Source organism: Dermacentor silvarum, chromosome 4, assembly GCF_013339745.2.
Source record: "Dermacentor silvarum isolate Dsil-2018 chromosome 4, BIME_Dsil_1.4, whole genome shotgun sequence".
NCBI classification, from domain to species: Eukaryota; Metazoa; Arthropoda; class Arachnida; order Ixodida; family Ixodidae; genus Dermacentor; species Dermacentor silvarum.
Genome location: NC_051157.2, coordinates 185,704,745 through 185,725,856, shown reverse-complemented (window position 1 = coordinate 185,725,856; position 21,112 = coordinate 185,704,745). Strand labels below are relative to the sequence as shown.

General features: G+C 44.9%; 1 protein-coding gene across 2 annotated transcripts; it reads left to right on the top strand.

The window, feature by feature from the left end:
• Window positions 1-1,379: 1,379 nt before the first annotated feature.
• Window positions 1,380-18,947, top strand: LOC125944865 (neuropeptide-like protein 30). Of its 2 annotated transcripts, none has more exons than XM_049666284.1 (2): window positions 1,380-1,477; window positions 18,650-18,947. In XM_049666284.1, exons 1-2 carry the CDS (start codon window positions 1,456-1,458, stop codon window positions 18,868-18,870), a joined length of 243 nt encoding a protein of 80 aa, XP_049522241.1. In that variant the 5' UTR covers window positions 1,380-1,455; the 3' UTR covers window positions 18,871-18,947. The 2 variants fall into 2 exon arrangements, 1 of the variants encoding a protein (XP_049522241.1); XR_007466565.1 differs by lacking the exon at window positions 1,380-1,477 and adding an exon at window positions 15,995-16,047.
• Window positions 18,948-21,112: the final 2,165 nt, after the last annotated feature.

The window sequence follows — 21,112 nt, the reverse complement described above, 5'->3', positions numbered from 1 at the left end:
TATGCAGCGATTGGTTACACCCGCCGGGGTGGCTCAGTCAGCTAAGGCGTTGCGCTGCTGAGCACGAGATTGCGGGATCGAATCCCGGCCACGGTGGCCGCATTTCTATGGAGGCAGAATGCAAAAACGCCCGTGTGCTTGCGTTGTGACGTTAAAGAACCCCAGGTGGTCAAAATTAATCCAGAGCCCTCCACTACGGCTTGCCTCATAATCAGAACTGGTTTTGGCACATAAAACCCCAGAAAGAAGAAAAAAAGCGATTGGTTACGTTTATCAGTGCTTGCTAATCGTGAACGATCACTCAGTTGTTGTAAGTTAGACTTGGTGGAGCATCGTATACCCACGCTTCGCTTGTTAAACCTTCCTGCTAGCGTCATCGATATACGTGACGGGATTGCGCTACGTTTAACTCCATGGCCTGTTTAGCACGACACACACACAAAAATAGGAGTCGCTTGGCCGGCCCACCTGTTTTTGCAGGGATATGTCCACCTGTAGCTAAACTTCACCTGCCATGTGCTGACCAGTAGACAAATAAGTGGAAGGGGATATAGCTTTGTCTTAACGTACGCATAAAAATTTAGCTAGTTGTAATTCAAATGAGTGGTGAAAACAGTCTGTGGCTTCGTAGCGCACATCTTGCATTGCGTGTTCTGAATAAGAAAGCAGGGAAAATAAAAAGATAATGCGCTGCGAGTATCCTGCATGCTTCTCAAATGACGTCCACGTTCGCAAGTGCCACATAAGTACGTGGGATAAACGTCAGTGTTCGGCCTCATAGCAATGGAATACTAGCGTAAGCCTGATTATTTATACTGCAGGGAGCCACATTCACATGTACAGTATGACGGGTTGATCTTCGTGAACACATGGCTGTAATTTTAAACCAATGGAAGCTCATTGAACGTGTTTCATGTGGGCATAAAGTTACTCTTTCATTTATTCATTTAATATTTCATGTCATTATCAGGATAATTCATGACGAGTATCAGAATCGGCCCCCACCCACGTCATCATCGGGAGTGCTTTCAGTTTTAAACCACATCATCATTGCTTAGATGGACATAACGTAGTATCTTGTTTGAAGCATAAGAATCTGTTCCTAACAAGGCAGTGTTCCCGAAAAGTCAAATCCAAAAGCTGATAGGCATATTGTTTGGAAAAATGTGGTGTAACGTATTGGTCTCACTATCCCTAGGTCATTTTCATCAAATATGGGAGTTACATGGCCTTTTGTGTCCGCTTGTGCCTCTTAGTAGACGCCTTTAAAATTATCGAGGGCAACCCCTGTACACTATGCTTCTGGACAATGTTCCTTGGTCATGAAGCGAAAGCTATAAGGGCGGAACTTCTGCCTATGTATCCAACACGATGTAGGCCAGACAGCTTTTTGTTTCGGAAGTTAGTCATCACGCAGCAGTCTCCGAGGAGAGCTGACCGAAGTCCCAGCAGGCGATGACAGTTCACCAGAAGGCGCGTACGTGATTCATGCTTTTCAGCAATAAGTAAAACATGTGACGGTCTCACACGGTCCAAAAAGAGGGCAAACAAAAAGTAAAAAAAAATGGTGATGCATCCATTCTTTGGAGATAATTGGCGACCTTAATTCTGTTAGAACTTGATCTGATATGTATTGCGTAATTGCTGATGTTTATTGATTATTATGAAAGGTGGCATATACCCAGTGGCACATGCGCTGTGACTCCGGCTTACGTTACCGAAGTTAATGAAGAGATGCACATGTCGAGTGGTACATATGCAATGACCCATGTGGGTCCAATGCTTGGTTTTCAACACGATTCCCTCAAGGTCGTTTTTTTCGTTATTTTCCGTGTGGTATACGCATGATTTCGCCCGTCGTCCTCGATGAACAAAACCGTGCACTAGGTTTATGTTTGCTAATAGTGAGGTCCAAGTAATGCATGATGTGTAGGCATAGTTCAATGTGGGTGGGTTAACTACGGCCTTTGCAGTAAATTGCGTATTCAAGCCCTCCGGGGCGTTGTTAGTGTCTTTGACGAACAATGTAAAATTTATCCCGCTGCCCTGGGGAAACATCAACACAACTGAGATTGAATTTAGGCGAACAAAAGGCTGGGAGGGGGGAGGAGAATAATATGGACAATGTTCTGGCAATGTAAGTTGTGTGCAGATGAGTTGCTGCGTTTGTAAAATTTCCTTAATAAGTGCTCGAAAGCATCATATGCGGGCAAGGCTTCAAACGGGCGAGTCTTAAATGGGCAACGTTTTAAGGTATATGGTTTGATTACAGCTATAAATAAAGGGCCTCGCTGAAAATTGGGTTGTGATTCTATATGGATGCACAAGTGCGTTGCCGTTTTTTATTTTTTATGCGACTAACATTATTACGGAACTTGACGAAAATTCCGGGGACTGTCTGCCACATCTCCGTTTTCCCGCTAACTTGGGGCACTGCGTAGCCCATGATATAATGGTGACACCATCGTTCTGCTGTGATCAGCGGGCGTGGTTTGAAACCAAGCGTCGGGCCAACTTGGGTCATGGGTATGTTACTTTGTGTGTGCCCCTCATCAAATACCCCGTTTCTCGCCATCTTGTTTTACTGGGTATGCACTACTGTTTTGGTGGTGCTCTTCAATAAACCTCTTTCCTCGCCACTTTAAAATGATATCCTGGGGTTTAAAGTGCCAGAACCACGATTTAACAATGAGGCATTTCGCAGTGGAGGACTCTGGATTCATTTTGACCACCTTGGGTTCTTTAAAGTGCAGTCAGTGAACGTGTGAAACGAGGTATGTGGCACACTTGGATGCACCTTTTGATGTCTATTTGGGTGACCGGGTATGAGCAGTGGGCTATGTACCGCTCTTCGTTGCACCTCTTTAGCCAAACTTGTGCCACTGGAGTGTTGCACAAGGAATGTGCCGCTACTCAATAAACCTGTTGTATGCCAAATTGTATCACTCGGTATGTAACTTGGTGTGGGCTGCTCTTTAACGATTAAAAGTCGTTTAAACTTCTTCGGTGGTAGGTGGAGTCCAACCCGCATCATACATATTCCATAACCTTGTCTGAATATACAGGGTGCCCCAACTATCACGCACCAAGGTTTAAAAAATATACAATTGTCACGTATCTGGACAGAACCAAGACAACGTTGTTTGCCGTCGCTTGGAGATACTTAGAATATTTTTCTGCATTCCGCCTAATTGCATCATTAGTCTCAATATTATTTTTTAAATTTTAGTCTCAAAAATTAACCAACTTCCGAAATATTATAATCAGATGAAAAGGGTCAATAAGAAAATTGTAGAGCAACATGAAAAACTCCCCGATACAGCTTTCTGCTGCTCGATACGTGCTACGTAAAAGTGTTTTTCCGATCGTGAAAGAAGCCCACGTATAAACGCAAAACTGTCGCCCGACTGGCCGCTCGGGGAACTTTGCATATATGTATCACGTATTGAGCAACAGAAAGCTGTATCAGGAGTATTTCATGCTCTCCAATTATCTCACTGACACTTTTCATCTAACTATATTATTTGAGAAGTTGGTTAATCAATTAAGACTGATTATGTAATGAGGCGAAACGGGAAAAAATAAATAAGTATCTCCAAACGACGGCAAACAACATTTGCTTGGTTCTGTCCACCTGCGTGGTATTCGCATATTATTAAATCTTGGTGCATGGTAATTGGGACAGCATGTATACGTATATACACACACCTCACGCGAGGACTTCAACGCGCCCTCAACAGATGCCGCAGCGTGCTTAGAGAGAAGCGTGTGAGAGTAGCCCGGCTGCATACAGGCTTCATACACACCGCGTTTCGAATTAATGTCCACATTCATTGCGAGATGGGTTCTGCGGGATTTTTGCGATAGCATTAACAAACGATTAATGATGGCAATGGACTCCTTTTGGACACAAGCGCCTTATTTAGAAAGTGAAAGGAATTACAGAAATATAAAATGACTCAGGCAAACGATTTCAATTTATATGATGAGCATAACTATGCAAATTCTCGCTCGCAGGCATTAATTACTGAAACCACATCCACGGAAACAACAAGTATGAACGTTATTGCAATCCCTTGTTTGCTTTGTTATAGGTACTTTTTAATCGTAGGAATAGAAAGAAATATCTAATACTAGTGCCCATGGGCAGGCTTCTAAAGAGACGTGATTCTTTTCTTAACTTGCAAGTACTGGTCGGCACTCATTCGATTTCTTCATGCATCCTAAAACTGTCGGGCCTATCGACCTTGTGGTGCTCTTTTACTGCTTCGCTCTATATGCCTTTGGAACACAATTAATAGAATACGAACTAGTCCAATCTGTCACTCTTCTGTGGATATACATTGTTCGAAAAAACGTTATCTCAACGTTACAGTTACCATTCGCGATGCAGATTAACGGAAGCGATACGTATCGATCGTTTCGTAGCGCATCACCGCCGGGTGTACTGCGATGGGACGCGCCATTATCGTTTTCATGTATCAAACGTCGCTTTAAAAGTGCAGCAAGCTGTCGTCCATTCCAGGCCAGCAGGCTCTCAATATAATCTATATAATTTTTTTGCTTAAATGTTGATCAAACAGAAAGCACATATAATATTCATAAACGAATAATATTATTTTATCTAATATCTTGACCACTTGCTCAGACAAGTCGGGCAACCTTCAGTGATTTTATGATGTGTGAATCTTATCTCGCCTTTTACGAAAGGGCGAAACTTAAGGGTGAAACTGGGTACAACTTGATTTTGACCAAACTTGTTCGAAGTGCTAAAATCGCAAATAAGCTCGTTTTATCTGACAACGACGGATGCTAGACATACTGTGTCCTGGTATCATTTGTCATTGTGGTGGGCAGGGAGAGTGCCACTTCGTGTGTCTGCTGTGTATCCATGGATGACATGGAGATACGGTATGGGGATAAAACAATCATTATATGACCATTGTATCGTATAAAACATATCATCACTACTTGTATGCCTACCATGAAAAAATTGATACTCGCATTATCGTCGCGAGTCATCTCCGATGAATGATGGCACCGTCAAATGTTTTAATGACAACTACGGGGGCAAGTGGGTTTGGGATTTTTCAATTTTTACTCTAGTGAATCAAGAAATTTTGCTGAAAGGAGCCTATACACTACATTTTCTACGCATTCACTATAGTGTTCTGATGGCTTGGAGATACACAAATGAAATAGAAAAAGGACAATCATTGCCACTGTTCCACGTTATTGATGAAGCAACGCGAGTGGTCTAATTGGCGTGGATCCACAAGTGGGTGTAGCACGAGCAGGAGTACAAGAACAAGAAAAAGAAACGACGAGCAGTATGGCAAATCTTCAACTACGGTTTACTGCAACGTAGGCTGGCCGTTATATAGGCACCCGGCTGTTACTTAAACATAGTGCTACGTGCATTACGCATGCGTCTCTTGAACGGTGCACATCGTCGTCGACTCTAGCGCGTTTGAATCAGCTCTTACTCATTATACCGTTTAACTTTCTTTTTCGCTGGTACGCTTCTCCTGAGCTTATATTATTGCGTTAGCATTAGGATTGTCAAAGAGGGAAAAGTGTACGTGAGTGAAGTGTGTCAAGCCGGTCACGTCGTCGAGGGAGAGAGGGGTTGGGGAGCTTAGAAGAACGTTTATGCCTGTATCTGTGTGTGTATGTATGTATGTATGTATGTATGTATGTATGTATGTATGTATATATGCATGTATGTATGTATGTATGCATGTATGCATGAATGTAGGTATGTATGCATGCATGCATGCATGCATGTACGCAAGTATGTATTTATGTATGCATGTATGTATGTATATATGTACGCATGTATGTATGTGTGTATGTATGTATGTATGTATGTATGTATGTACGCATGTATGTATGTATGTGTATGCATGAATGTAGGTATGTATGCATGCATGCATGCATGCATGTACGCAAGTATGTATTTATGTATGCATGTATGTATGTATATATGTACGCATGTATGTATGTGTGTATGTATGTATGTATGTATGTATGTACGCATGTATGTATGTATGTATATGTATGTATGTATGTATGTATGTATGTATATCGAGAACTGTACGTAGAACGTGTGTCGAGTGAGCTTTTTACGAACACTTTGCAATGTGATGAAGGCGGTTTTAATCATAGCGCCGGGACCTCAAAAAGGTGCGACGTAATCTCCACGCATTTCACTGACATTTGCCGCTAAATCGCCACTGACGTTTATCACTGTTGCTCTACTTGTGCTATCGTCGTTAAACACGTCTCCTCTTCGCAATGGATGGGTACTATAAGACAATAAATGTATGTCAGGGAGGATATACTGCTATTTTCTTTCCGTGCTTCATCAATCATCACTATATATATATATATATATATATATATATATATATATATATATGTGTGTGTGTGTGCACGTCAGAAATAATGCCCGCTTTTCATGCTCCTTCTTTTTGTGTTCAGGCATTACGCGCATTGACTTGTCAACGCGTGACGCGTAAGCAGGCTTACTTCATGAAACCTCAGTGAATACGACATCTTGGAAACATCCTGATTTTCTTCTTCAGTTGCACACTCATTGTTTGTCCAGTATAACACGCCACACGCTGAATTTTCCTCTGGCAGAAAAAAATACCCCATAGAACTTATCCCAACTTTGGTATTTTAAACTCGGACGCAAGTCAAGCTTTTTCACTTAAGGTTTACAGAACTACTTTAATTTTTCTGCTCGGTCGAAGTTCTTGTAGGAGCTGTGGTTTCTTAGAGACGATATCAAAAATACTCTGATGCGGAAGAAAGACGAAATGAGAACAATCGCGAGGTTGTATTTCCGCTTTTGTAGATACGTCGACAGAAAGTAAAGAAGCGCCATTATAAGCGCTCATGCGCTGGTCCCGGATCTGCTCAGAGACCTATTATTTTCAATAATAGCATGGGTACAGCTCACGACGTTTTGACGCGACTTTCGGTAGCGTGACGCAAGGTTTTTACGCGCTTCATCAAATCACGTGTCTTCTAGCGCAGATGCTTGGAGAAAGCATGAAGGCACCACTGATGGGCGCCTTTTTGTTTTTATTCTACGGCTGCTTACCCGACATTCCTGTAAATATTTTTAACGAAACATGCGCAACCTTTGGCAGCCTACATTTCTAATCGGCAAGGGTGACAAAAAAAAAAACTCGGCTTCTGTGAGACCGCTTCCCAATTCCGATGAATGAATCAATTAATCAATCAATCAATCAAGCAAGAAAAAAGCAATAAATTAGGAAATCAAGCACTAAACCTTTATTCTGCATTGTCAAACGGAACAGTCGTGCAAAACTATTGGGACGATAGCGCTTCCGGGTAGTACCCGGTCTAATACAAAAAGGTCAGCGTAGGTCAGTCACAGGCCTATTAAAAAGTATATATATATCTAAAAAAAGCAACACTTATTTAGTTAATAATAGACAATACATTTAAAAGCAACAATATGTACAACGCTAATGAAGAAATCATGATACTCGATGACAGATATAAAAGCGTTTGCAAGCAAGCTCAATGTTCCTGCAGATTGTGGTGTCCTCTCCCTGCTTTCCTTGTCTGCTGGCGCTAAATATGCTTTCCAAGCCAGTTTACCAACGCGCCTAACAAATGGCAATGTTACCGGTAGGTTTTGTTTCAATGGGCACAGAAGTCCGGTCTAGTGCACAAAAAAAAAAGAAAACTGCAGCAGTCGTTTGGCATACACATTTCAATTGTCATTAGTTGCTTGTTCAGTGTGCATACCTGGTAACGTTAACGTGTTATTCTGAAAGCGACAGTTGCTCCAAAGCATAACGTGCAATACAAAAGCGAACTTTTTTTCGTAAAGTTGTGAACCAAAGCTCATGGTAGTTGTCAAATAGGATGCTACTTATATGCTGGCTAAAAGAAAACATATTTCTAGAGCTTGTTGCAACAGACAGCGTAAAGGTGTCAAATAAGTTACCTCACACAATAACCCCCATGTTTCACGACAGTAAATCAGGTGAGAGTGAAATAAAGATATACAAAGTCCGAAGTGAATCCCGCGAAAATATAGCCGGGTGTGTAGAAGGGTGTAACTACTATGAGCTTGATTTTTTAAGGAAAACAGTGGACTTCCTGTTTGCAATGCAGTCTTAAGTCCTAAGTGAGACCTCGGTATTTAAAGGTGTCAAGTTGCTTGAGCAGATGGTCGTCTAAGGTAAAGACCAATGATTCATATTTCAGTTGTTTCTTATATGAAGATGAAGTATCACATAAGTAATATTTTATCCTCATATAAACAAGAACTTAAATATAAATCATTGGTCTTCACCTTAGACGATCATCTGCTGAAGCAACTTGACTGGTGCTATTTATTAGTGCCTTAATAAACATTCACGAAACAATATTGTTTTATAACTGTTTAGCACCAATCAATGTTTTGAGAATGGTAAGTAGTTGATAATATATTCTGTCCTGAAATTCTGAGTGTGTTGCCAATATAACGGTCGACCCACGTATTTTGATCCAAATAAAAAAATGCAAATGCCACGTGGCACAACAGAACCAAGGTAATGTTATTGGCCGTCACTTGGAGATGGTCAGACAATTTTTTTGCATTAAGCCTAAATGCACAATAATTCCTAATCCTTTAATCACCTTCTCAAATGTTATAATTACATGAAAAGTGTCAATGAGAAAATGGCAAAGGAACATGAAAGACTTCCGATCGAGATTTGTATTGCTCAATACGTGGTACGTAAAAATCTTTCCAAAGCATCAGAGGCCCGCGAATACACGCAAAGTGCGCAAGCGGCCAGTCGAGCGGCAATTTAATGTATTCGCAAATTTCGAGTATTATCAATTTTGCGCCGCACACAACAATGCAGAGCGCTCGCATGAGGAATTTATTGCAAAATTCACAATGAGCCAACCCACTTTGATTCTTACTTTCACCAAGTAGAGAAGAGGTGCTGCATTTAGTTCACAGAGGACATCGGGAGAACTTCGTATACCTCATCGAATTACCTAAAAAACTAAGGTTCGTGAATTATTTGTAACGCTCCTGATTAGGCCAGTAACGTCAACATTTGATTATATAGCATTTAAGATGCCCCGCATTTCTACTAAGCACTTCGTGCAACGCAGAGTTCTTTCGGGACAACGTGAAACGTAGTTGATAACGACAGCGTGACACTTGCGAACACTTGCCCAAGAAATATTTTGCAAAAGCTGTAATGAATCCACACACATTTCGCACACAGATTTTCTGTTTAGATGTGACCAATCTGTTTAGACCTGTTTAAATCTTAGTGGTATACGTAGGAAGCGGGCTAAATATTGCGCAGCTTCTGAAACACGCTCGCATATCTCCGGAGCTCCAGCACACATAATTTATTTAAAATTCCGCCATTAGCCCCCATATATTTAGAATTTTGTGTACGCATTAGCTGTAACATCTCCCTTATTTTAAATGAATGTAAACAAGGTGGCTTGTCTAGTTCACCGATGACAATGCAGAAACCAGTTGCAAACCTGGTGCGAGGCATAAAAGCACGAACACGAGGGTTCAGTAATTCTTTTAAACGCTGTTCTTTACACCAGGAACACGAAAGTTTCAATACAAATTACGCTTAATACTAAAACTAGTTTTACCGAATATGAGGTTGCTGTCTTACGAAGTTGCTTTAGGTCTTTGGGGAAATATAGCAATAAACGGCAGTATTACAGTCGCAGATTTGAATTAGTAAATTTCTAAAAAAGGCCGTATTTAGGCTAAAGAAATGAAACATTTATGATTCATCGCGAACAAAACGCGCCCTACTTCAACGAAATATAAGCCACGAGCTTCGCATACTTTACCAAGGAGACCGGGCAACGGCAACTGCATGCCGCGTGTAAAGTTTAAACATTTGGAAAAACAAGTATTCAGTAATTACTCTTAAAGCACATTATTACCCTAGACACTTCAAACTTTCGGCACTTGTCACGCATGGTTTAAGAATATGAAATCCCTGCCATATATTGCCCGCCCACAGAAGAGAGAAAACCTTTTATGCGTTTCAGAACGACGACGAAGTGTCTTCTTGATAGAACACTTGTCTCTGTGCTCTCTGAATTTTTGGTGAAATCTTCGCCTTTCGAGGTGCCTCGCCTCCCCGTCTTGCGGCCATGGACGCGGAGCATTCCAGAGGCCCGCCTGGCCAGCAGTCATCACGGCCGTCAACCGCAAGGAAGCGAGTTGGCTCCCCCAGCGACACCGAAGACACCGAGCTGTACTCTATGTCGGACGACGACTCATCCGACGACAGCTTCATACCCGTTGGAGCAAGAGGGCGAACAGAAAGATCGTCAACACATCGCCGTCAACTCCTGCGAGTACAACGACTGTGAAGTCAAGGCCTGCGCGCTGGCCGCACTTCATCATTTTTATGCCGGAAGCACCCTCAAGCAACCTACGGCTGCTGAACAGGCAAGCCCTATCCATTTTTCTGGAATGTGCGGTGCCAGATCAAATTAAGGACATCCGAATAAACCCGCGGAAGAATGTACTCGCCATAAACGTGTGCAACGTGAGTGCGCTTGGAAAACTTCAAGCAATCACGGAGCTAGGCGGCACCAAATTCCGCCCCTTTATCCCCATTGACGATACATCCATAGCAGGTGTAATTTATGACATCGACATTGCCATTCCGAATGACGACTTACCTAGCCTCATCAAGCCGGCAAACGAGGGAACTATCATTACGCAAGTGCGCCGGCTTGGGAATACGCGCTGCGTAGAAGTAATATTCAAGGGGGATTGTACACCATCCCACGTTAAAGTAGGACATTTCCGACATCCGTTTCGACCATTCATCCAGAAGCCGCTTCAATGCCATCAGTGACTCAGGCTAGGACACGTCCAGGGCGTGTGTCCCAACTCGCTACTGTGTCCCCGTTGCGCTGAACCTCATGCAGAAGAGAACTGCGGTGACACGGTTCTGAAGTGCGCCAACTGTAATGGCCCTCACGCTGCCTCGTCGAAAGACTGTACCCGCATCAAGAAGGAGAATGCAGTTCTCAAGCAAATGTCCAGAGACAATTCGAAACACAGCGAGGCAGCCGAAGTAGTCTGGCGTCGGCGTCGACGTCGGCACCGTCGTACGTCTTCAAAGAAGGCGCATGCTCGAAGTGATAGTGCCCACTCCACTGCGGCACCACTTAGTAGCGCCGCGAAAGGGCCCACCACTTCCACGAAGGAAGCGGATAAGACTCTTTCTTTGGAGGAATGGCCTACGCTACCGAGCCGCTCCCTTGCCAAGGAACCTCAGAAGGTCGTCGTCCCGCCGGAGCCTTCTCCAGCCGTGGATGATGCACCTAAAACAGATCGTCAGGTCATTTCGGTTCTGCGTTTCCTCATGGAAGCCATATCCGAGCACTTTTGGTGGACATGGGGACAACATCTGCTCGAAGCGGTCTCGAAGTGCTGGACGCCTTAAGCCCAGTGCTTGAATCCCTCAACTAGAAAGATGGCTACCCATACCCCATCCTTCCGAAAAGAAGTCAAGGCAGCGTCCGTCATCCAGTGGAACGCCAGAGTGCTAAAATCACGCCTTTTAGATTTTCGTCAGTTTGTGTGCACCAATGTGTTTCCACTCATCGTCATTTGTGAGCCCAACTTGTCGAAACCAATCAGACTGTCAGGGTACGAAGTTATCATGTCTTCAACAAATGATGCATGCAGCAAAATCATCGTTTTTGTTCGTCGTGAACTTACCTCTGTTTTGCAACCAATTATACCCCACGACGACAATCAGCATATATGCATCACAGTTAAAAAGAACAAACTCTTGTTTACTCTCATAGGCGTGTATATATCGCCTTCAAGCAATTTTGATACGAAAAGATTAGCGGATATCTTGAGTGTGTGTCCTGCCCCATGGGTTATCATAGGAGATTTCAATGCACACCATCCGGCATGGGGAAGTACAAGAACGAATGCAAAAGGACGAAGATTAGCAAGCATCGCCTACAACTATGACCTTACTCTCCTGAACGATGGTAGCCCCACCTTTCTTCGAGGCGTGGCATACGGCAGCTGCCTCGATCTTGCTTTCGTCTCCAACTCTCTCGCCAGATGTGTGAAGTGATTTCCGGATATTGATTCCGGATATTGATTTCCGGAAATGAAACGCATGGGAGTGATCACATTCCCACTTATCTTAACATCAAAGGCTTTTCGTCTAGATCTGGTCCACGGAAGACCATTCGGAAGATTCAATGGGCCACCTTCAAGTCTGATATGGAAGATGCGTGCCGCGAGGGCCTACCATCTGGGTTAGAGCAAACAATTAAAAGTACGATGCGAAACGCCACTCGCATGGTGACGATCTCTTCCACGCGAAACGACTTCGACATAGAATTAGAGCGACTACGAGCACTTCGTCGCCGGGCGGAACGTCGATATCGGCGTACAAAATCTATCCATGACCTCAGGGCGGCCAGGAGGATGCAAAAGAAGATTCAGTGTCGCATGGATAGATTAGCATCGGAACGTTGGGCAACGTTTTGCCAGAAACTAGACCCCCGGAAACCACTGTCTCACATTTGGAAAACGGTGCAAGGTCTGCGTTGCCTTCCGGAGCAGCGTTTTCCATTCAAGGCGCTCGCGCTCTTCCAAGGGCAGCAAGACGTCGATGTCGCAGAAGACTTTTGTGCGAGGATCGCCGACCAAGCGACTCGTCCAGATCCTCCAGCCCAAGGTGACGTCCCCCATTCCCGTGATTGCCGCATGGACCTTCCTTTTACAATGGAGGAGCTCGAGGCGGCACTAGCTCTCTGCAGACGCTCTTCATCTCCGGGTCCAGATGGTATATCATACCGAGCCTTGAGCTATCTTGGAGAATCCGCACGGAAAGAATTGTTGAGCCTTTACAACTCCTCATGGCAGGAGGGAAACGTTCCTGACGAATGGAAAGTAAGCCGCCTGGTGCCAGTCTTGAAGCGGGGCAAATCCCAACTCGAGCTCACCTCTTACCGCCCAATAGCGCTGGCCAGCTGTGTAGATAATGGAACGGATGATCCTTGGGCGCCTGGAATGGTACCTTGAGCACTACAAGATTTATCCGAATTCCATGGCTGGTTTCCGACGTGACCGCTCTTCCATCGACAATGTAGTTGATCTCGTTGCATATGTTCAGCACGGAAGGTCCCGTAAGCGTTTATCTGCAGCTTTATTCCTAAATGTAAAATGCGCATACGATAACGTACTACATGAGGCCATTCTCGATGCTCTTGCAACGGTTGGCCTAGGTGGTCGAGTCTTTTTGTCGATTGCAAGTTACCTATCTGCAAGATCATTCATTGTGTTAACTGACGATGGCCCGACTACGCGAAGCTATACCAGCAGAGGTGTTCCTCAAGGCGGTGCTCTCAGACCGACGCTATTCAACCTCGCTCTTCTTGGACTTGCTGAATACTTACCAACTACCATCAAGACTTCAATATACGCAGACGACATCTGTGTCTGGACTTCGGCAGTCACACGTCCACAGATACGTGCGCGGCTTCAAAGAGCAGCAACTTTGACAGCGAGCTACTTGTGTAAACAAGGTCTCAGCATATCACCATAAAAATGCGCACTAGTGGCATTTACTCGTAAACCAATGTCGCCTTATGTCATCTCAATCAATTTGCGGACCATTTCCTATGTCAGAACCCACAGGTTTCTTGGCGTAATCATTGACCGAGACCTCTGTTGGAGCCCGCACGTGGCTTACATGAAACGGCACCTGACAGCAATTTCCCAGTTGTTTAAATACTTGACAGGAAAGACGTGGGGGATGTCAGTAGACGCAATGATGAAACTCTACAGAGCTCTCTTCCTCGGTTTTTTTAAGATATAGTCTACCTGTACTGAACAACACTTGCTAGACAAATATTCGTGTTCTGCAGGCAGAACAAGCTCAAGCACTCAGAGTTTGCCTTAGGTTTGCCCAGATGCACGACAACAGAGGCAACTATTGCGATTGCTGGGGACCATCCGATGCAAACTCACATTACGGTGGAAGCCCTGAGAACGCACATCAGACATTTTGCACGTGCCCCCTATCACCACCTTGCAACACTACCTTCAGACAGGAGCCAAGCATCGTTCTCTAAAACTATCATCAAGTACAACGACAAACTTCCCTCGGGCTTCACCGCTGCATCTAAACCATCGATGCCCCCTTGGTGTCTTATTAGCCCCACAGTACATCTCGGTGTACCAGGAATCAAGAAAAAATCTGAGCTATCGTCACCTGTGCTGAAACAACTGTCTCTGCTTCTTCTACACGAGAGGTATGCGGACAGCGTACATATTTATACTGATGGTTCCACAAACCTCCAATGTTCGTCCGGTGCTGTGGTTGTCCCAGCAAGAGCTACTACCATCAGCTTCATGACTGACCACCCAACGACATAGACATCTGCGGAACTAGCTGCTCTTCGCGCTGCACTTTGTTTCGTCAATCGGCAACCACCTCGACAATGGTCAATATTCAGTGACTCTAAGGCAGCCCTACAATCTGTGCTATCAGCTCTGCGTCGCGGGCCAAACGAACAGCTCGTATTCGATATTAGGCACCTACTTCATACATCACATGAGAAAGGACACCACGTGGCATTTCAGTGGCTTCCAAGTCACTGCGGTGTCATAGGGAACGAAGACGCCGATAATGCCGCTCGGGCAGCTCTTGACGACACACAGGAAGAGGCCATACCACTCTCACGGTCCGACGCTTACAGCAGACTTCGAGTGCTTGCCCAGGAGATCACGCTCACACCCAGCGGCCAGATCAACCGGAGCAATCGTCACTACCACCTGCTGCCCTCTTTGATGCATCTCTGTATGCCATCTGGACTCGGCCGAAGAGAGGCTACTATGCTTTATCGCCTATGCCTAGGGGTGGCATTCACTAAATCTTATTCATTTCTGATTGGAATGGCCGACAACGCTCTTTGCGATGCCTGTCTTTGCGAGGAGACGCTGGAACACATTATATGCGACTGTCCATTATAATGCGACTATCCTGTTCAGAGATAGTCCCTGGCGTCCGTTCTAGCGCACCTGACAACATACCAATGTCAGCTTGAAGTGATTTTCACATGCCGTCGACAGAAGACATCGCAGCTGAAGGCGACGAAGGGACTACTTCGGTTTTAAAAGCAACGGGCTTGGACAAGCGGCTGTGACAGTGATGTCAGGTACCACGCAAGAGTGACGGACTGTGACTGACGATGTGTGTGCTGTGCTGTGTGCTCTCTCTCTCTCTCTCTCTCCTCCCCATCTTTCATTCCCCCTCATCCCGCTCCCATGTGTATGGTAGCAAACCGGTTGTGCTGAACTGGTTAACCTCCCTGCCTTTCCATCTCCACTCTTTCCTTCCTTCCTTTATGCGTTTCATATAAATCTTCTTTATGACCCAAACATGAAGGCTTAACAATTTCGCTTTAACCCCTATTTGACGCAGGCATGTCATAATTGCTTGATTATCTTGATTAACAATCCCCACATATCCTCAAAATATAGACTTCGCGAGTGATTTATTTTTTATAAAACTATGAAAACTGGTATATAACGTTTTGGAGCGGTTCTAGTCGCAATAACCGCTTCGCTGCAAGAAATGAAAAAGATCCCTCTCTGTACGCTCCCAGCTGACGTTAGATGTGAATTTATTCTATTCAGGTCGTTCTCTTTTTGCCTGCCGATTGAAGCAAGCGAAAGGAACCAGAAAAGGAAGAACAAGGATGCCCTGCAGCATTCTCTCATTCATCGTGATAACTGCTTTCCGCACCATGGATTACATGCAACATTCAATTCGGATTCTAGCGCGAGCTGTTTGGGCTTTTCCGCTCGTTAGTACGTGACTACTACGTGAGACAAATTGCGGGGACCGACTAGTGCAAGGCACATGCTGCCGGCCTGGATCTTATATAAGCGTACAGGTGCAGTCACACCGTTGTCGGAGTAGGTAAATACTGCGCATCTGCAGACACTACGCCTAAGAATACAAGGTAAGCTATGTGCACCATGTGTGACGAAGATCAAAGTTTCGCTTCAAACTTGAATGCCCAGCCCAGTCTAAAATGATCCGAGTTGTAGACGAGCGCGCACTGGCAGAGATAAACACATTTAAACTACGCCGCTTAAAAATTACCTGGGATAGACACTGTCGGGTCCGGGCACCTACATTTTCCGTGCTGCCTGCTCGTAGTTATTTGTCGGTGCTAAGAAATTATAACGAGGGAAGCGAGTATGCAGCACATATTGAAACCAGAACAAGTTGAAACAGAGTTAAATGTGCCATTTTATATGCGACATGGCCGTTCTGCGTATTATCTTCGGTGGGGAGTTCCGGGATTCGGGTATATATATACACTGACACAACGCGCTCCAGTCTTTATTTCCTCTTCTCGTATCAATTTATGCTGATACTACAGCCACGACAGGATAGCCTATATAACCGAGGCCGAATATTTCAATAACGGCAGTGGTCGTTCATATGACTCTGTTCTATATCCGCGCACGTCTATGATCGAGCACCTTGCGGACGGCGTGCATGTGCTACGCTAGTAAGTTTGACTGTACATATAAGAACAGGCTCCCAAGCCTCGGCAACGAATATAATAAAATAATACTTACGATTAGCTAGGTAGTAGATTAGTATTCCAGTTAGTTTCTTAACGAAACGTCGCTTTAGGCATTGAAGCACAAAATTAACTGGAACACCAATGCATTTCTCCGCAAAGTTCGGGAATTAATATCTCGAAACTGGTGTCATCCCGAGAATTCGTTCCAAGTGGATCCGCCTTGCAAACTCCACGGCTACAATTTGTAAATTGCAATATGAGCCATCAGGTAATTAGTTAAAAACTTAATTATTGATTTTTGTTGATTAGTCGATTGTGCATTTCATTTTTTTTTCTGCATGTAATGTCCGCCTCTTCGAGTAGACCAACTCATTAACTAGAATGGGGCTATCTGCCTCAGGCAACTTTAAATAAATTTTGAAAGTGTTCGCTGAAACACCCTGTAAATGTTGATTGTAAAGGAGGAAAGAGACGCTTAATTCTGCAGCCCTTATGGAGCACGGCGCAGAACGCGCGTTTGCTCTCCGCCGTGCGTTCGCTCCCCGTACAGTGCCTAGAATATACTTACTAGAGTGCCGACCACCGAGTGTTTGCAATGGGAGACGCTGGCACCACCGGTGATGCCTTCCGCCGGAGGCCACCAGACGGCGACACTCTTTGGGACCGTGCTAACCGAGCGGCGCAGCGCTTGAGGCGCTCGCGCTGCACGCGCGTGGCTTGCGCTTCAGATGCGCGTTCGTCGTTTCTAAGCGCAGTCGGTTGCGGTGCGTTGTTGCTTCCGAGCAAGTAGCTACGGTAAAGTAGCGTATGGTGCCTCCGCATGTCGATGTTGAGTTTCTTTTCTGTGCGTGCGTTTCGTCACTTGTGTCTGTTCACGGATGGAACCGCGATGTCGTCGCAGATAACGAGGCCTAAAGACAGAACCCGTTTTGTCCCATATTGTACGAGTGGATACCGCTTAAACAACGAGCGGGTCTCATTTTTCCGCGCACCTGCTGACCCGGAACGTTTAGTCGAGTGGGAGAAGAATGTAAAGGGGGCAGATCGACGACTCCCACGGCTGTCGTTTGTGAGAAACACTTTAATAATTGCTGCATTGAGCGCTCGTTCAGAATTGCAGTCGACGGTGTGTCGCCCATGAAAATCTGACCTGTTTAATTACCGTCAGTCGCAATAAGTGGCGTTAGGTGATTAAACAGATCATTAGTAAATTTATGGTAGCTAGCTACAAATTGGGGTGAATTTAGCATTTATGGACAATTGTCGCATATAATAGTTAAAAAAAGTTATACTTCTTCCTCGGAAACCACTTATTGATATTTTTAGAAGAAACACACGGTATCGTGTAGAGTAATAATACATGTCTGTCTGTACGATCGTTTGGAAGTGCAACGAAATTATATTCTTTCGATTACGCTTTGCACCTCAACCAACATTCGCAGCGCGAAACGGGCTGGGACCGCCCACCGGCATCTCTTGCACACGCACGCTTTGGCTAGAGACGCCACTCGGTATAGCACGGTGCCTACGGCTATCACCGTATGGTGGCCACCGGCCGATGGCATCATTCTCCGTGCCACCGCAACGTCGGCGGTAGGCACACTAGTAAGCATATTCTAGGCACTGTACTCCCCGTGAAAGCGCGCGTCCCCCGCGCCCTTTCACTCGAACATTCAGCATACGGCGTGCGGCGACAATTTCATCGCCGTTGACGTCATACGGAACCTCACGGCGACAGCGACGGCGAGCCGACGGCAGAAATCCGCTTTGGAGTGTCCATATAATTGCTATCGCAATAATAAACTTAATTAAATTGACTAACTGGCAGCCGTGGTGGTACAGCTGTGACGCAGGAACGCGCACTTGTGCTACTGCGACGGTGCGCCTGGAGCCTGAGCGCCTGCTGGCAGCAGAGTACAGCGTGCTTTGGAACCCTCTTTCCTGAGGCTCATAGACATTTGACAATGAAAAATAAAACAAGCAACAAAACAGGTCTCACGATTTTCCGTTGCTTTCTTTGCTTCAGCCCGATACAAGGCAGCGATGCTTGGCCTCAGCAGCAGCCGCCTCCTGGTTGCCCTTGTGGTGCTGGCCATCCTCTGCAGCCTCGCTGCTGGCCAGTTCGGTGGATTCGGACGCGGCTACGGTGGATATGGCCGCGGAGGCTTCGGTCGCGGAGGCTATGGTCGAGTTCTCGGAGGTTACGGCCGCGGATTCGGAGGCGGGTACCGTCGCTTCGGTCGTTGATGTTCCGGCGTCGGGAACGCAACAAACGTATGCGTGATGCCACACAGGAGCACCACTTCTCGAAATAAACAAATTATACCGACCAGTAATCTATTCGTTCATTTTACTGTTAACGCGGGAGTGAGTATATAATTTACCGGTTTTTGATTGCATAACTCGAACAGACTGATTTAAGTAGGATTTGCGCTACGCCACCACTGCCGGAGGGCGTTGCAGTACACCGTCTGTTTTGGCACACCGAGAATGTTCGGTACGGGAAATGCGCCAAATCTTTTTATCATTCGCTAGGTTGTTGCTACTAGTGCATCAGGGTGGTTTATGTTCGGATTGATGTGCTCTGAGTCCCCGTATTGCTCTTAAGCACCAAGAAAAAATTTTGTGTGCTGGCGTCTTTCGGAAATAAAACAACGGGCTGCAAGAATAATTATGCAGTGCTAACTCAGCCGGACTTTCGTCAAGTGGGGTAATAATAATAAAGGTAATGGCCCCTGTCCGTAACACGACAGAGCTGGAGAGAGAAACAGGTAAGAAATTATTTGTTGCTGATTTCTTATTTTTCTTCTCGGGTTGCGCGGCTAGTGCGGATACCTTCTTCAGGAACTGTAACAACAGAAAGTGGACCTGGAAAAACCCTAATGGAGAAACAAGAAATGAAGTAGATTTCACACGCTCTGCCGATCCCAGCATAGTGCAGGATGTAGAAGTGTTAGGTAAAGTAAAGTGCAGTGACGATAGGCTACTGAGGTGTAAGATTTCTCTCAATTTGCAGTGAGAAAGAGTAAAATTAGTCAAGAAGAAACAGGCCAACCTAGACGCAGTAAAGGTGAAAGCAGACCAATTCAAGCTGGTGCTCGCAAACAAACATGTTGCTTGGGAACACAAAGATTAAGATAACATAGAGGTAACGAATGAAACCGTCACTAGGCTGATCTCAGAAGTGGCAATTGAAGTGGGAGGTAAGCCACCAATGCAACCAGTGGGTAAGCTCTCCCAAGTAACAAGGGACCTAATAAAGAGAAGACAAAGTATGAGAGTGTCAAACTCAAGGGATCAGCTATAGAATTCGCTGAACTGTCAAAATTGATCAACAAGAAGGAAGTAAGGGATATTCGAAATTATATCGTGAGAAAGATCGAGGAAACCGTAAAATATGGACGCAGTATGAAATCAGTGACAGGAAAACTTGGCATAGGAGAAGGCAAGATGTATGCGCTGAAAGCTAAGCAGGGTAATATCATCAGCAATTGCGATGACATAGTAAAAGCACCGGAAGAATGCTATACAGACCTGTACAGTCCCCAGAGTAGCCAAGCTGCTTTCATTGGAAGTAGGGTTGAACAAGATGCAGAGGCTCCTATATCTAGCGATCAGGTTGGAAGGGTATTGCAACACATGACAAGGAGGAAATTTGCTGGAGAAGATGAAATAACAGTCGATTGAAGAAAAGACGGAGGAGATGTCATTCTTGAAAAGCTTGCGACCCTTTATACGCAACGCCTAACGAATTCAAATGCAGCAGAGAATTGTAAGAATGCCAACGATATGCTAATGCATAAAGAGGCAGACGTTAGAGAATTGAAAAATTATAGACCCATTAGCTTGCTGCCAGTATTGTATAAGATATTCACCAAGATAATTTCCAATGGAGTTAGGGCAACACGACTTCATTGAACCAAGTGAAGAGGCTAGCGTCAAGAAGGTATCTTCTACGATGGATCATATCCATGTCATTAATCAGGTAATAGAGAAATCTGCGGTGTACAATAGACCTCTCTATATGCATTTCATAGATTATGAAAAGGCATTTGATTCAGTTTTATTCAGTAGCGATACCAGCACTCATACAGGCATTGCGTAATCAAGGAGTGCAGGAGGCATACTTGAGTATCTTGGGATGTTTCTATAAAGGTTCCAAAACTACGTTGGTTCTCCGCCAGAAAAGTTGAAAGTTACCTATCAAGAAAGGGGTCAATCAAGGGGACAATATCTTCAATGCTATTTACTGCATGCTGAGAAAGAGTATTCAAGCTTTTAGTCGGGGAAGACTTAGGAGAGAAGCTCAATGAGCTCTCAGTGACCTTCGGTTTGCAGATGACATTGTCCTATTCAGCAACAATGGGGACGAATTTCAACGATTGGTTGAGGACTTTAACCGAGAAGGTGTAAGAGTGGGGTTGAAGATTTTTATGCAGAAGACAAAGATAATGTTCAAAAGCCTGGCAAGGGAACAAGAATTCTGAAT

What these genes read in the sequence shown, in the direction of transcription:
- LOC125944865 (XM_049666284.1), top strand. Translation starts at nt 1,456, where the DNA reads ATGACAGTTCACCAGAAGGCGC. An exon ending in GACAGTTCACCAGAAGGCGC is followed by an intron (nt 1,478 to 18,649) that starts GTACGTGATTCA and finishes TCTTTGCTTCAG; the next exon opens with CCCGATACAAGGCAGCGATG.